General features: G+C 52.8%; 5 protein-coding genes across 5 annotated transcripts; 4 read left to right on the top strand and 1 right to left on the bottom strand.

The window, feature by feature from the left end:
- Positions 1 to 1,100: 1,100 nt before the first annotated feature.
- HO133_008236 (uncharacterized protein) lies at positions 1,101 to 2,469 on the top strand (the record flags this gene model as incomplete). The annotated part of the gene is made up of 6 exons (XM_037299104.1): positions 1,101 to 1,280; positions 1,356 to 1,725; positions 1,787 to 1,904; positions 1,956 to 2,020; positions 2,073 to 2,103; positions 2,166 to 2,469. 6 exons carry the CDS (start codon positions 1,101 to 1,103, stop codon positions 2,467 to 2,469), a joined length of 1,068 nt encoding a protein of 355 aa, XP_037156440.1.
- A 496-nt stretch (positions 2,470 to 2,965) lies between these two features.
- Positions 2,966 to 4,003, bottom strand: HO133_008235 (uncharacterized protein; the record flags this gene model as incomplete). The annotated part of the gene is made up of 2 exons (XM_037299103.1): positions 2,966 to 3,478; positions 3,809 to 4,003. The coding sequence occupies 2 exons, from the start codon at positions 4,001 to 4,003 to the stop codon at positions 2,966 to 2,968; spliced, it is 708 nt and encodes a 235-aa protein (XP_037156439.1).
- A 2,613-nt stretch (positions 4,004 to 6,616) lies between these two features.
- HO133_008234 (uncharacterized protein) lies at positions 6,617 to 8,461 on the top strand (the record flags this gene model as incomplete). The annotated part of the gene is made up of 3 exons (XM_037299102.1): positions 6,617 to 6,712; positions 6,774 to 6,844; positions 6,901 to 8,461. The coding sequence occupies 3 exons, from the start codon at positions 6,617 to 6,619 to the stop codon at positions 8,459 to 8,461; spliced, it is 1,728 nt and encodes a 575-aa protein (XP_037156438.1).
- A 2,099-nt stretch (positions 8,462 to 10,560) lies between these two features.
- Positions 10,561 to 12,444, top strand: HO133_008233 (uncharacterized protein; the record flags this gene model as incomplete). Its single annotated transcript, XM_037299101.1, has 2 exons — positions 10,561 to 11,090; positions 11,139 to 12,444. The coding sequence occupies 2 exons, from the start codon at positions 10,561 to 10,563 to the stop codon at positions 12,442 to 12,444; spliced, it is 1,836 nt and encodes a 611-aa protein (XP_037156437.1).
- Positions 12,445 to 13,343: 899 nt separating this feature from the next.
- HO133_008232 (uncharacterized protein) lies at positions 13,344 to 15,257 on the top strand (the record flags this gene model as incomplete). The annotated part of the gene is made up of 3 exons (XM_037299100.1): positions 13,344 to 13,413; positions 13,477 to 14,044; positions 14,096 to 15,257. 3 exons carry the CDS (start codon positions 13,344 to 13,346, stop codon positions 15,255 to 15,257), a joined length of 1,800 nt encoding a protein of 599 aa, XP_037156436.1.
- Between the last annotated feature and the right edge of the window lie 342 nt (positions 15,258 to 15,599).

Raw genomic sequence — 15,599 nt, 5'->3', positions numbered from 1 at the left:
GACACCCACAATGGTCTGTTTCCATGGGCTTGGTAACAAAGACGTTACAGGGACTCTGCGTCATTGGCGCTGGCCGCTGGGCAGCTGGACGGAAACCGCATCATCATAGCTTCATCGTCAAGCTATGACGAGGCTCTCTTACACCATACACGGGCAACGAGGTGACATTCCGCAGGATATGCTGCGACACGCTCTTCTAGATGCAAGCTAGAAGAGCTTCTACAACTTGTCACTTGTTAGAAGTCCGGCTCTTCCATGCATCATGCACCCCGGCATCGATTTATTTCCCGAGGATCGTCAACTAATTCTCCGAAATTCAAATCGCACCAATAGCAGACCTTTTTGACACGGGCTACCCCGCATCCTTCACCAGGAACGTCCATGCTTAGCGTTTGAATCAGCCTGCTTCCCTTTGACGCCATGTAAGTCCATTTGGTATTAAGGTCAACTTTGGCCGCTGACCTTGTTGGCTTGGCCAAGGATGACAAGACGCAGTTGGTGCGCTTCTCCAAGAGCTCAGAAGCCCATACTGCTTCCATGATGCTGGTCTTACTCAGATCCACAACAGCCTCGATACACAACGTCGACCTCGTACTACCGCCAAGGTTTCTCAAACGAGGTATGTCGTCGGCTCGGCTCGAATGTGACAATCGTGGGAAACAAACGATGCAGACGGCACGGCACAGAAAGATCTGGCGTGAAGACACTCTCCTATTTCGAGATTTGTTCTCCGTCTCCATCGACTACCATATATGCGACCGTAGCTTCGGTGCTAAGATTGGTATTAGAGCACCAATAGAATTACAATTATGGGACTGCCTCTGGATTTTGAACCGCCACCACCGCGGCCGCTCGGACATATTCTCACGTGCTTGTCGACATCTGAAAGCAATCCCGTGCATGAGATTTGTGTGGCGATCTAAGCCATAGGCTCCGCATTGACCATTTCGTGGTGTGCCATATGGACGGTCGTATAGACAAAATCACGACCTTCCCTGTCTATCTATTCATTTTCGCATAATACTCGAAACAAGCTGTGCAGCAGGAATATTCTACTGCAATTCGCCTGCTTTGAGTTTGGACGAAAGTCTCCAAGAATCATGAAGCAAGAGACTTTTACACGTCCTCCCGATGGCGATGTTGATAAAGGATGGGCTATTCTGGCGATTTGCTGGGCCTTTATCGCGTGTGCATTCATCTCCACGATGCTGCGCGTGTGGGTCCGCTCACGAATTACACACAACTTGGGAGGAGACGATTATGTTGCAGTCGCCGCCATGGTAAGGGCCCGCTCCCGTTGTAGCGATATATCCTCGTTCGTAGCGCACAATCATTGACGTGTCAACCTTGACTAGATGACGTCGTTGTTCGGCGCTGGGTTGATTACGGCGGAGGTTCTCAACGGACTGGGAAGACACGAGTACTACTTGACTTCTGCTCAACGACGACTGTTCCAGGTCCTGGGCTGGGCCGACTGGATCCAGACGTTCATTACTTTAGCGCTCATGAAAATCTCGATTTGTCTATTCCTTCTCCGCATAGTCGACACCAAGCAAGTGGTTCGAGGGATGCACGTTGTAATATCTTGCATTACTCTTTTCACTGCAGTGAGCATCTTCTTGTTCCTCGGAGTCTGCAGACCTCTCAGAGCGTACTGGGATGTCGGCGTCAATGGAGCGTGTCTGTCGAATCATCAGGTCGAATCCGTCGTCCTTGCACAAGGCAGTAAGTCGAATTTCAAACAGTAATAACGCAAGCATTACATTCTGATCACAGACGTCAACAGTCCTTTCAATAATATCCGACCTCATACTGGCCGCTCTTCCGGCGATCTTCCTACGAAACCTCCAGATCGGATTACGGACCAAGGTAGGCTTGTGCCTGCTCATGGGCCTTGGTGTCTTGTATGTAGGCTAGTGTTCCATACAGAAAGTCATTCTACTGACCAGGTGCAGCACTGCCGTCTGTTGTACTGTCCGGACCGCCCTATCTGGCTCCGTCACGAACCCGGACCTGACTTGTGAGTTACTGCGGTCGCTATACGTGAAGACAGATCAAGCTGACAGTCGCAGGGGCTGCCACCACAGGCGTCGGCTGGAGACTGTAAGCCACCCCGCCCACGGAACCTCCGCCCCTTGGTACTCCCGCGAGCTAATCATCGCTAGACCCGAAGTCAACATCGGCATCGTCTGCGCCAACGCCCCGGTCATACGCCCTCTCTACCTCTTCTTCCGCGGCAGGCTAGCATCGCAGATACGATTCAACACCGGGGGCGTCAGCAAACAGAGCATGTGGCCCAGCAACACCCCACGCGCTGCAGTGTCGCCGGGGTGGAGGGACGAGTCGAAGGAAACTAGCGTGGGTGATACCAGCGTGAGTTTGGAAATGGGGCTGCATCCGCACGACGACGTCCAGCCGCAGAGCCCGCTGAAGGAAAAGCCGTACTTTATCATGGGTGGTGGACGCTGATTGACTGCTTTGATGAAACGATTGGTTTACCTCATGCTCTATCTGATCAGTGACTACTGTATGATAATAAGAAAAAGGCCTTTTCCTCTTCCATACGATGATTTTCAGTCCGATCCTCGAGCAGTTTCAACCCAGTGCTGCTGCCTAACGAAAGGAGCGCTAATTTACGAGTTTCACAATCCTAATTTTGGTACGTATGCGATACAGAATGCCTGAAAGGGCGACAGTAAAGGGCTCTGACGTCTTGAAAACTGTGCAAGAAATCGGTATCAAGCCAGAATAACGGATTGTAGGAACACCGAGGAGGGCCACGTTTGGCAACAGACAGAGCGTATCGACTCTCCGACCTCTGAATCTTCTCAAGTCATCCACCGCTCCGACTGCCGGCCGAGCAGCCGCGCCCCTGATTCGCGATTCAAGTAGCTCCTTGAAGGGAGCGTTTGATAATATACACTTGCTCAAAGCGTGAACTCTCTATGCTCACATAGAACCTACGCTACACTAGCAGTAGTGATTCCAAGATCAGCCATTTCTTTGATGGCGACGAGAGTGAAGGGACAGTGCCGAGGGTCCGCATGCCGCTTTCAAAAGGCGATACGCCGTTGACGGTTTGGAAGGAGCTGGGGAGCTTGTAGGGACGTGCGATGGTGAAAAAGATGGAAGCGTCCCGGGCTGCTCCGGTTCGTTGCTTGGTGGAAGGAGTCTCGGAACGATGATCGCTCGCTCCTCTTGAAGCCACAAACAGGACCGTGAGTGAGGCCTTATAGCTTCCCACGAGAGCGTCGACCACATTAGCTGCATCCCCAAGACTTGGTGATGCTGGCTCACCACTCCAGGGCAAGGAAGTAGGTATGTAGCACAGCTGAGCACCGCCAATCGTGATGATGCCTGGCGTGTCGGGCATCGAGAAAGGTTCGGAATGCGTGGCCAGAACGGATTTCACATGAGCAGGTGTCTGACAGAGGAGTATGAGTGTGACGATGACAGCTCCACCGATTGGAAAGACGGTCTAGAACCACCAACGCTCGCTGACTGACCGTCTGAGTCAGAATGCCTCTAAGCACTGGTCCTGCAAAGCTCGCGATGCTGAAGACACCACCAAAGAGGCTGGGACTTTGTCAGGTCGGGCGATGATTCCAATGAGGAGATAGCAGCCGGCTGTGACGCCAGCGCCGCCAGCTCGGCCGACAATGAAGGTTATGCTGTTATTCGAAAAGGGGCACGCCAGACTTCCAAATTCGAAATCGAAGATTGACGGACAGAACATCGACTTGAGAGGATTCGAACGACACGTATGTTTTCACCTGGAGGGCAAGCAAAAGCTGCCAGGGACACTAACCGCGGAGAGAAGTACCAGCGGACCTAGGCGAGGCCATAGAAATCGAGGGATTGCGATTGCGATGATGCTCATGTCAAGAGCCACCAAAACCATGCTCAGCTGTACTGCCAAGGCTACCAGGGCGAGTTCCATGCCGCTTCTGTACTTGATCCCGTCTTCCTCAGCGGCAGTCCCGATTTTCCTTAGCTCTTCCATCGTTGCGTCTTCATGATTGATGGATCACCCTTTTCCGTCAGTTCACTCACGTCCAGTCTAAGCTTTGGGTTGGTCTTGGGGCCGTTGGCTGTTACTTTTGCCACTGATGAAGGAGTATTGTGAAGGATGGGGAGGATGAATCGAGGATGTCTGGAGGTGTATCCGCAAGTTCGGGTATAAGCTCCTTGAGAATGGAAGCTCTCACTTTTACCGAAGCGGGATATCTCGAAGTCGAAAGATTTTCACGAACTATCCCAAAGGGGCTTAGCGATCTTGGCACGTCTCAGGGATTGAGGCAACCCTGCAGGAAAGTCTTCCTCCTTTCCTGCATAAACCGTGGCGGACAAGCCATTCAATTGCTCACACTGTGGGAGACCGTTTGGAAAGAGTAGGTAAAACTCAGAAAGATTCAGGAGTAGAGCCTGATGATCGAGCAAAATGTCGGCCAATTGTCATCAGACGCGATGTGAGCATCCAGAAGTCTGCCCCCAAAGACGGAAGTCATGTCGGCATTGTGTCGCTGCCAAAGCAAAATGTGACCTCCAACGTCCCGAATGCTCATGATGCGCGAGTAGAGGAGCCGAATGCGACTACGCAGTCACCGACTTCGTGACGCCTAGTCCGGGTAATGGGCCTGTGAGAGAGTCACACTTGATAGAGTCATCCTCAAACGTTCCGACCTCTTGATCGCCGAGTTCCATTCTTGTTGCTTGTGAACAAATGGATACTCCATGGTCAACGTCCGACTACAACAAGCTGGATCTCATAGCGGATCCAAAGTCCTCGTCTCCTGGCCAATTAGCATTGCCTTCTTTACTCGAGTCCGAGGCCAACTACCTACCACTCGTGGAAGCTCCTGGAATCCTGACCATGGAGGAAGATTTTCTTCCAGTTTCTGAGCAGCAAAGGGTAGCCGTCCTAGATCTGAGCCCGCTTCAAGATCGATCGCTCAATCATGTCCTCTTTTTATCAAGTAAGACTTGTCATTGTCATCCAAAAAGATGTCAGTGCAATTTTACCGTCAGATCCTGCGGACGCATCCCCGAATGTTGTCGCAAAAGGATCAGCTACCTCCCGTTATTCACCCTTGGCAGATCTCGACACATCGGATTCCTGTGCCTCTCGCCAGTTGCATCAACCTATTACGTGTGTGACAAGACCGAGCCGAGGGTGCTGAGCAACTGGTCATAGACAGCATTCGGCGTGAGAGTGGACGACTTTTGGATGAGGTTCGTCCAGCTCCGTCTGTATTTAGAAGCAAACGTTGACTAGTGGTATGAGAGCAGTACCGCACCTACAACGAGCTTGACCTCTTGGCAGCAGTTCAAGCGCTTCTCACCTATTTCATCTTGGTCTTCTTCTCATCGAGTAGCAGCTTTCAGTCATTGGTGCATGAAGCCACTATTATAAACATTCAGCAATTTGCTTACCGCTCCGCAATCGTTGGCTCCGGCCTTATAACAAAGGCAGAGAAGGACCACACTCGTCCAACATGGGAGGAATGGATCCTAGTGTCTGCTAAGTGCCGCGCCAACCTTGTACTCTACTGTTCCGATTGCATCTTCACAACAGCCAACAACTTGCCAACATCCCCGTGCGATGAGCTTAGAATCTTGTCAGCACCCGAGAGCAAAGCATTATGGCAGTCTTAATGTGAGGAGCAGTGGAAGAGCGCCTACAATCGCTGGCTAGCCAAGTGGGACACTGGTGCTTTTACAATGGGAGAATTGATGAGGGAGCCCCGGGGAGAATCAGTAGCAGAGGAGAGAAAGCATATGTGGCTGACGGAAGTAGATGAGTTCGGGATGACGATGATGGTGGCACCAGGAGGTGCAGGAAGTGATTGGGCAACTAGGCCTTTTTTGGATACACACCTGAGGCAAGCTCGCTGACTTTATCCATCTACATCCACATCCACTACACCATCTTACTCAATACCTCCTCTCCCCTTCTCCCCCTCTCCCCCTCAAAATGTTTCAGATGGGTCGAGAGCATAACCTAGAACGATAACGATCCGAATTATTGATCAACCAAGGACTGTACACAGGCAAAAAGGTATGAGGTCGAGATATGAACAATGTTGAGGGAACAAGCCTAATGCGTGATGAGAGAAGGGAGAATAGTCAGCGCTTTGGCACGAATCGAGAAAAGACGCCAAATCTTTAACAGAAGCTAGGAGAACTTGCCAGAAACAGATACAGATACAGATACTTGGCTCCAGCCCGAGGCCCAAAGTAAACATTTGACAGCGCTACAGGTGATGTAACATTGCCACCATCACCATCACCAAGCCTAAGCATCTATGGATCATCTTAGATTTGGACACCCTTAGTATTCTTGTCAAAGGGCACTGGAACAATGGGGCAACAATTCCACCATGATTCTCTAAAGCGGAGGGAATGAAAATGCGAGGGCTTGGCGGACATCGAGTTCCTCCGCCGGGTCAACATCCCATGTGCCGCATACCCCGCCAGGCTAGGTACATGTATACAAATTCTTCATTTTCCCACTTTCTCTCCCTTTCACTTACTTCTTTTCCTTCCTCAGAACGTTACATGACATGAGAACCGAGAACTATTCTCAAGCCTTACTGAAATCACTACGTTGAGAAAAATGGCCGTCCTGGATGAAGAGCTCAAAGCGCCCAATGCTCCTCATGGCGTCACGACCACTGCAAAATCATACAATGATTGGCCAAACGATGCGGGAGTATGTAGAGTTCTTTGCGTACCCTCTCGTGACTCTCGGCTGAGTTGATATTCTTCCCCAGTTTGAAACCTTCCACGATGAAACAGATCCCGTCGAGCTCAAAGTGTCGGGCAGAATTCCAGCCTATGCGGCGTAAGCCCCCTGCAAGGTACTCCGGCGTCCAGCAAACAAAACTGAAGCCTTCGTAGAGGCATCCTCTACCGCACGGGTCCTGGCGGCCATCAAGTCACCACCCCCCAAAACAAAACCTTCGCCGTATCACACTGGTTTGATGGATTCGCGCAAACCCACCGCTTCGAGCTCTTGCCGCCATCGGAGGGGGAGTTCATCACGCGCGTAAGGTACAATTCACGGCACACTTGCGACAACCTCGTGGAGAAAGTCCGCAATTCTGGCGAAATGGCCATGACATCGTTCGGTCAGCAACGAGACCCGTGCGAATCCTTTTTCAAAAAGGTCATGAGCTCCTTTCAAGCGGCGACTTCAGGGGGCATCAAAGCCCCCGCGGACGTGAACGTAGGGGTGACGATCAAAGCGAACATGCCGGTGCCCGGCGAGTTGGCCAGCAGCGGAAAGGCGCAGCCCGGTTCCGACGACGATTCTTCCCCCAAGATCAACAACCTCTGGCTCAAAACCGACAACGCCACCCTCCAACGCATCGACCCCACGACCCTCGAACCGATCGACGCCGTCCGCCAGCCGAAACTCCACCCGGACCTCAAAGGACCCTTCACGGGCGCCCACTCCCGCACAGACCCCATCACCGGAGATTGGTACAACTACAACCTCGAAGTCGGTCGACAGCCAACGTACCGGGTCTTCTCCGTGTCCGCCAAGACGGGGGAAACCACCATCCTCGCCACTCTCACCGGCGGACCGATCAGGGCGGCGTACCTCCATTCGATCCTGCTGACGGAGCGCTACGTGATCCTCTGCATCTTCGACGCCTACTACGCCAAAGGCGGCGCCAAGGTCCTCTGGACGCGGAACCTGGTGGACGCCATGGACTTCGACCCGGACCGGAAGAACCTCTGGCTGGTGGTCGACCGACGGCACGGGCAAGGCCTGGTGGGCATGTACGAATCGGAGCCCTTCTTCGCCTTCCACCCCGTCAACGCGTGGGAGCAAGCCTCGGCGACGGAGGCGGGGAAGACCGACATCGTCGCCGACATCCCCACGTACCCGAACCTCGACATCCTCAAGCGCTTCTACTACCACAACATGAAAGGCACCGCCCCGGGCGCGCGCGACTACGTCGACGGCAAAGGCGCCACGTGCAAAGCCCGCCTGACCCGCTTCCGACTCCCCGACGTCGGCGGCGCCCGCGTCGCCCCGACGGGCACCCCGGGCCGCGCCAGCGCCCTGTCCGTGGCGCCCGCCGGCGACACGCCCGAACTGCCCAGCGTCAACCCGCTGCGCGCGACGAAGCCGCACCGCTACATCTACGGCGTCTGCGACCGGGGCAACTCGACCTTCCTCGACGGGCTGATCAAGTACGACACGGCGGCGCGGACGGCGACGGCGCGCGTCGTGCACGCCCAGTCGCCGGGGGAGCCCGTCTTCCTGCCGGATCCGGACGGCGGGGGGAAGGAGGACGCGGGGGTGTGCCTGAGCGTGGTGCTGGACGGGACCCGGGGCACGAGTTACCTGTTGGTGCTGGACGCGGGGACGTTTGAGGAGGTGGGGAGGGCGGGGATGGAGGTCGCGGTGCCGTTTGGGTTCCATGGGTGTCATGTTGCGTGTTCGTAGTATGTGTGTGTGTGTATATATATGGCACGTTGGGGATAGAAGCATATAGAAGCTTTGTCTTCATTTTGTGAAAATCCTTCATGTATGTCCGCATCGAGACTGAAAATGTTGATCATCATCCGCATCAATCAATCGGTTCGATACTTCACTTGTTTGCCAGAAGCCCACCCACAACCCTATTCCGATTTATCAATTCCATCCACTCAGTCCTCGCATCATCTAGCGCCAGATACCCGGCTGCTCCCCTCGAAGCCCCGCCAAACGTAAATCCTAGAGACTAAGCCCAAGCAAACCTTGGCCGGTTTCGAACTCAACCCGCAACCCAACTTTAAACTGTCCTGCCTCGCCATTCAGGAAAAGTGACATCTATCCTCCCGTCGATCCCGTGCTCCACTGTCCTTGTGAGCGGCGAGAATCTAAGAAAGACGCAAGGACGGCATTCGAGCCAGTCTCGTTGATTGCAGGGGAAACCCGAAGCGCAACAGGCTAGAAGAAGGGAGCAGGGAATCTTACTTGCATCGGACGCCAGCTCGTGGGGGGGGAATACGTATACATGTGAATGCGCCTTAGCACGCAAAATGCAATAAGGCTGAGGCGAAAGATGTGAGCAAGAAAGCGTACGTATGTATGCAGAGGAGATGAACGTTTCCTTTGAACACACATAGATGATGAGGAAGACAGTCTGGTTGAGATTAACGCCGCATGCAACGGAGACGAAGCGTCTTCCACTTCGCTGTCGAGACGAGGAAAAAGGCGTTAGGCCAGACCCATCTTGTGTCGCTGGTTTTCATGCACAATGGACAGCCTGATGACTTGTCGCACCCGATCTTCGCCCTTTGATACGGACCGGATCTCTCCGATCCAACCAACTCGTTACAATCGAGTAGTGTAGCCCTCAGTGTTTGGATCGGCATGATTGCATAGAGTCGCAAGGTAGGTGGAAAAGGGTGTGCAGGCGGGTAGTACGCCATCAGGAACTTGGGGGAATTATTAGCACTTCCGAGGTCAGTCAGCTCATATAAACTCTTCATTGTCAGATCGAAGATAAGCTGTGTCCATCCTGTATCAGAGTGTCGCAATCAGTCCGGCCGGCCAAGGGACTGCCACAGACCACAAGGCTGGCAGACCGATAAGAACAGAACGGGCGAAAATTCTTGAGAGCGTAAGGGTTGCAAGGCCGCAAGGCTGCAGCGTTGGTGGTGGTGGTGATGGCTGCCGTTGATTAAGCACAGCGGATGCTGAAACGAACAACGGTCCCAGGCATGCCATGGCATCGGACCTGTAGCTATAGTATGGCAAGAATAGGCTAGAGATTTTTTTTTTTTGAAAGGCTTCACGAATCACGACTCGTCAGCTCGACTCCTCCGAGTCACGACGCTCATGTAACAGGTATTGGATGGTTATGCTCGGGTGCTCACCGAGGATGTCCGAGTTCAAAGCTTTTTGTAACAGATGTTGGTTTGGAAAAAGGCAGGTGAAATTGTGAAGTAGGCAAGAGTATGAATCGGGTGCTGGTCGGGCAGCACTCCGCCTCACGAGGCCAGTAACCAAAGACTTGGGTGGGTTAGTTAGGAATAGCCTGATGGTTGCCATGTGCCGTGTGCTGTGTTGGCGCTTCCATCTCGCTCGGCAAGTCTCTTGGCGTTGATCATAAAGAAAGATATGCAGACCCCGACATGCATGAAGTCAAGTTCAAAAGTTTTGAGTGGTTGATAAGCAAAGAAATCTGTCGGTGAATTCGCCTTGTCTGTAATTATGTGTAATTGTGTGGGTGAGAAGCGGCGGAGCATTGCTAATGAATTTCAGCGGCTTATGCGGCTGCACGTCATTCTTGCCGCCTAAACCAATCAAATCATCCCTCGCCCGAGGCTTAGCCCACCTTAGGGCTGGGCCTTAAGGCGGAGAAGAATGAACATGCTGATGGTGTCTCCCTTTCAGCCTCAATAATGACTCTCTCTTCTATCACCCCTCTACATATCCTCTGTTTCAGCCTGAGCTTTTTCTCCTTCCCATAACCATCATGCCCATGATGAGTTTGGTGGAATACCAGCTCTGTCATACCTTTCTTACACTCGGCACAAATACTCACGAGCAGCAGAATGGCAGAAATCGGGTATGCCACCCCATCGGGCAGATATAAGGAGGAATACCATACCAGCGTCACAGCTAATGCGATGCAACACAGCATCATAGCCTCGATCATTGGGGTCGCGGGTGCCGGTTTTCGCCTCTCTCTCATCCTCAACGCTGTGGGATCGGAGATTTCGAATGCTGAATGCGACATTCACAGCATCGCCAAGGGCATCTCGCTCTTCTCCCTCATGCTCAAGCAAGTCGGCATGACCATGGAGGAAGGGAAGACGGTCGCATCACAGAGCGCTATAGATACTGCGACGGAGATCAGGGATCAAAGCCAAGTGGTCTTCGATGAAATCAAGAACATGGTGGATTTGGCCCAAGCGAGGGACGACAAGGGCAACCTCCGATCGATCACAATAGCGCAAAGGATTAAATGGTGTTTCAAGAAGCGGAAGGTTCACTATCTGCTGGGTCAGCTCGAGTCTCTCAAGTTGAGTTTGTCCATCATGCTTCAGATCTTGCAAATGGGTAAAGCCATCGCGGCGACACGGTAAGACGCATTCCCAAGATTACTAGATCTATGCTGAATCGTTGGCAGTGAGGACCCTTCGAGAGCGCCCCTCACAGAGCGCACCATGAGGCAAGACCGTGCAGAAATACAGAACATGATCGTTGTTCAACACTGGTCCTTGGTAGAGCTACGGAAGCTATATGAGCTGGCGGAAAAGGAAGCCAAGGAAGAGACGACGAGTCCGACCATCGAAGATCCACCTCCAAGCTACGACGCAGCCGGAAATGCTGAGACAAGCTACTACGAAGACCAAGCTGCAAATGGGAACCTACGGCGGCTGTCAATCCAAGCGCCGTCAGTGCCGGATAAAATACCAAACGACTCTCAAGCGATGGTCAAATTCGAAGAGAAGCCACTTCAACAATTGGACCAGCAATTTACTCTTGCCCTGACTCGGGAGAACCAAGCTTTGGGTGCGCCTGTCTACGACATTGTCAATCATCTACTACACGAGTGGACCAAAATCCCGGAACCAGAAGCGCGTCCATCCCCATCAAGCAGTCGTGGGCCCCCTTCCCCACCACATAGTCGGAAAAACTCCAGCGCGAACCCTAGCGGAAAGCCCACCTACTACGAAAGCGACGAGGATACATCAGATTCCGAATTCGAGCGGTCGATGGACATTGGAGGACGATACATAGAGGGACCACGCAAAGGCGTTGAGAAAAACGTCCGCTTTAGAGCCCGAGTTGAAAGCGACGAAGACGAACAAGATCATCAGCGCTCACGAAGACGAGGTCCGAAGAAGCATGTCTTACACTCCGAAGATGACACATCTTCCGACACCGACTCCGAAGACTCGCCTCATCCACCCATCCCTGGCTCTCGCCGCAGTAGTGACAGCAGCAATGTACCATACTCACGAGACGGTCCCGAGCGCCGCCCCAGGCCGTATTCAGGCCGGAGTAACGGACCCGAAAGTGCAGGCAGACCTGTCCACCGCGGAATGACCCAACCGTCCATACCACAGGGTAGACCAATGCTAAATCAGCAATGGCAATCGATGCCCGCTGTCCCAGCCGGTCTTCGACCCCAACAGCCGTACGGTCCACCCGGAGGACCCCCTCGCATGCCAAACGCCAGCCCCTACCTTCCCGCCGGCTACGTGGGTCAATCGCCCCAGCCGCAATCTGGCAACTATTTCCCACCGCAGCAGCAGAGACCACCAGGACCGTCCATGCCGCCTCGACAACAGAGCCATCGCGACAAAGAGAAGAGGCGCAGTGCGGAGAAAGATGTAAGTAGTGCGAGCAAGAATTTGAGAAGAGGCCTCTTTGGAGGCGCGGCGGTAGGGGCAATTTTGGAGGTGCTGCAAGGACTGGATGGCTTGTGATTGATATCTGAACAGGCCAGAGACAGGCATGGATGGATCACGATGATGCATGCAAATGATACCATAAGCGATGAGCGTTTTGGTGCTATGAGAAAACGATTGACGGCTTACATTCACAGTTTATGGCGTCAATGAATTTGGGAGGCTCTTGTCATGTACTACCATCTTTTCATGTTTGCAAGAAATTAACCTTCTATTCTTGTTATGTTATTAGTATAATTCTTAGCAACGGAGTCTCTGTTTCCAAACACATCCTCGTCCTGCCACTGATTAACGTTTCTCCAAAACGATCTTACATGAGGCTTGACAGCTATCGGATGGACCTTAAACTACTCCGTAGTCTTGTAATCCTGCCTCGTACGCCTGGCACCTGGGCAATGGGAAAGCGCTGGCATAGCCACAATGACCGCGTTTCGATTGGGTCCCTCGGTCTGTCGGCAGAGCAGGCGAGCAAGACCTGGCATACTCATCTTGACAAGATATTACCGTTCAACACACCTTCCTGAAGCTCTTGTTCACTCCGGAGCAAGTGTTTGCAATTACGTCAAGTACGTTAACGAAGATAGCTGTCAGAGATCTGTTAGGCTTCACCTTAATCGATAACGGTCGCGCCCGCCGCCAAAAGACCCTAGGTCACCATCCTTGAGCCTCGGCCTTGTGGCCATCTTACTACCGCTCCAACAACACCAAGGCTTCAAGTTGATCCTATCCAGTCACTAGTCGCATCAGTCGTCCGAAAATCATCTAGGTACACGAATCGAGGGATCAGATCTTACATAACACAGCGGTAGCATCCTTTGAGAGGGGCAGCAAAAGCCATCCTCGGATTCGCATTGTGAGCAGCCTTCTGCTTTCCCAGCGCACACATACAAGTCTACGGTTTGGAAACGTTTGTGGAGATGGAGTCATCAGGGGGGCTACGACGAAGAGATACGACCAAAGGCACTCCACTGCGAATACTCTCTCTAGGTGAGTGGCACTGCGCACGCTGGTCCACCGTTTTTCGTCATAGGCTGACCTGATTCCGCGCAGATGGCGGAGGCGTGCGCGGCTACTCCATGCTCATCCTCCTACACGATTTCATGCACAAGACATACGCGGAATGCAACAACGGCGAACCGCCAGAAGCAGACAAAGTGCCCAGACCATGCGACTACTTCGATCTCATTGCGGGCACTGGGACAGGGGGACTGATTGCTATCATGCTGGGGCGGCTACGAATGAACACGAAGGACTGCATGAGGGTGTACGTGCAAATGACGAGGAAAGTCTTCGAGACGGACAAGACGATTGCGGGGATCCCATACAGATCTACGCTATTCAAGGCCTCAATGCTAGAAGACGCAATAAGAGCTTGCGTGCGGACCTTCGAACACGAAAGGGACGAGAATTGGGACGATGCGTATGGAGATATGCCGAACAGTCCCGGAAGCTTCTCGAGGCCGACGAGCATGATGAGTGATAAGAATGGGATGCCGCGATCGTCTACAAGCTCAAGCTCAAGGAACAGATACAGTCAAGTTTCGGCCGACAACTGGACGGCAATGGGAGACCCGAATGCGTCGCTTGAGGATCCTAGGAGGGAAAGGAGATGTAAGACGTAAGCAGACGGTTGCACTTCAACTTGGGCATACCGCTAACCGCGAAGCAGAGCAGTAACAGCGGTCTTGAAAGGCCACAATGAGAGGAGTGCTACGACGGTTCTGCTACGATCGTATCCATCCAGAACACAGCCAGCCATTGAGTCTGAATGTGCTATCTGGCAGGCGGGACGTGCAACTTGCGCCACCAAGCTCGCTTTCAAAGAGGTCCGAATCGGTACCTCGACATTCTTAGACGAAGGCTACGGACTGGTCAACTCTGACAAAACGCCCACTTACAACCCAGCTCCACAGATTCTAGACGAAGCCTTGGTCAATGAATGGCCCGGTCAGACCATTGGCCTCTTTCTGAGCATTGGCACAGGGAAGAGGCCCAGCGGAACACAAAACATGCAGTCAGAATGGTGGGAGGGTTTCGCGGGTGGTTTGGGATCTTTCGCCGAAGCAAAGAGGAAGCTGATCGCGAAGATTGAGGGCTGCGAGAAGACACACAAGGAAATGACATCCATCCATTTACCACGGAGAGGTGTTGATCCCCAGCATTACCTCAGGCTGAACGTCGAAGTAGGAGTTGGTGAGTTTGGAATGAACGAGTGGAACAGATTGGCAGACATCAGCAACAGCACGCAGTCATATCTGAACACGCCTGCCGTTAGAGTCATGCTCAACGAAGGAGCGCATGAAATGGCCAAAGTTGAAGCTATGCGACGGCATGCTGCTAGCAGGATCCAACGAGCAAATGAAAGCTTCGACAAGCACGCCCCTGCTTACATCCCTCCTTCAGAACCTTCAGCGATTGAGCTTCCTAGTGGTGAAGACCCGCCGCTCATGCCCAGACCTCTCAGCAAGCCTGGGCCGATGTATCCCGGAGGCCGACCGCATTCGTATCAGCAAGTCTCTAGTCCGGATGACAAATTTGCCATCATGTCCTCGGACGAATTCCCAGAGGCGGGGGATGAAGCACGGCAGAGTTATTCAGAGGAGCAGCCTTATCGAGGGAGCAAAGAGTATCAGCGACCTGACTCGGGCTATGAGGCCCCGCCACTCCCACCTAAAACTCCAATCCCTTACCGTGATTCTCATACAGCACGGCGGCACATTTCGAATCCAAGAGGTAATGGCAATGTGCCTCCACCACTTCCATATCCTGATACCGATGGTCCGCCACCTGTTGTCAACATGGCGAGGAAGCCGGAGCATGTGCCTAGGTGAGAGATTATGGGACTACAGTGACGATGCTTGATTCTACGACTTGATTGCGTCGGCAAGGCGTTAGTGAGGGTTATGATGATGGACCGAGTGGTAGGTGTGGGAAAATGCGGGAGTCCAGGATAGCATGAGGATTTATGGGTGGGAGTTACGGAGTTTAGAATGTGTGGAGTAACAGGCTGGTCAGTGGAGCACATACGGCGACTTTAGGATTGGCTGGATGATAGGATAGGTTAAGGAACACAGCCTCGATCAAGTAGTCGATACACGTACTCACTTGGAGATTCTTGATAAGTCTATTTATAGAAGAGGACGACGAATTGTGGTGTTGATGATCGCCTCAGT

This window comes from Letharia lupina (assembly GCF_014066315.1).
Source record: "Letharia lupina isolate WasteWater1 chromosome Unknown contig_4, whole genome shotgun sequence".
In the NCBI taxonomy this organism is placed as follows: domain Eukaryota; kingdom Fungi; phylum Ascomycota; class Lecanoromycetes; order Lecanorales; family Parmeliaceae; genus Letharia; species Letharia lupina.
This window is presented reverse-complemented; position numbering and strand designations above follow the sequence as displayed.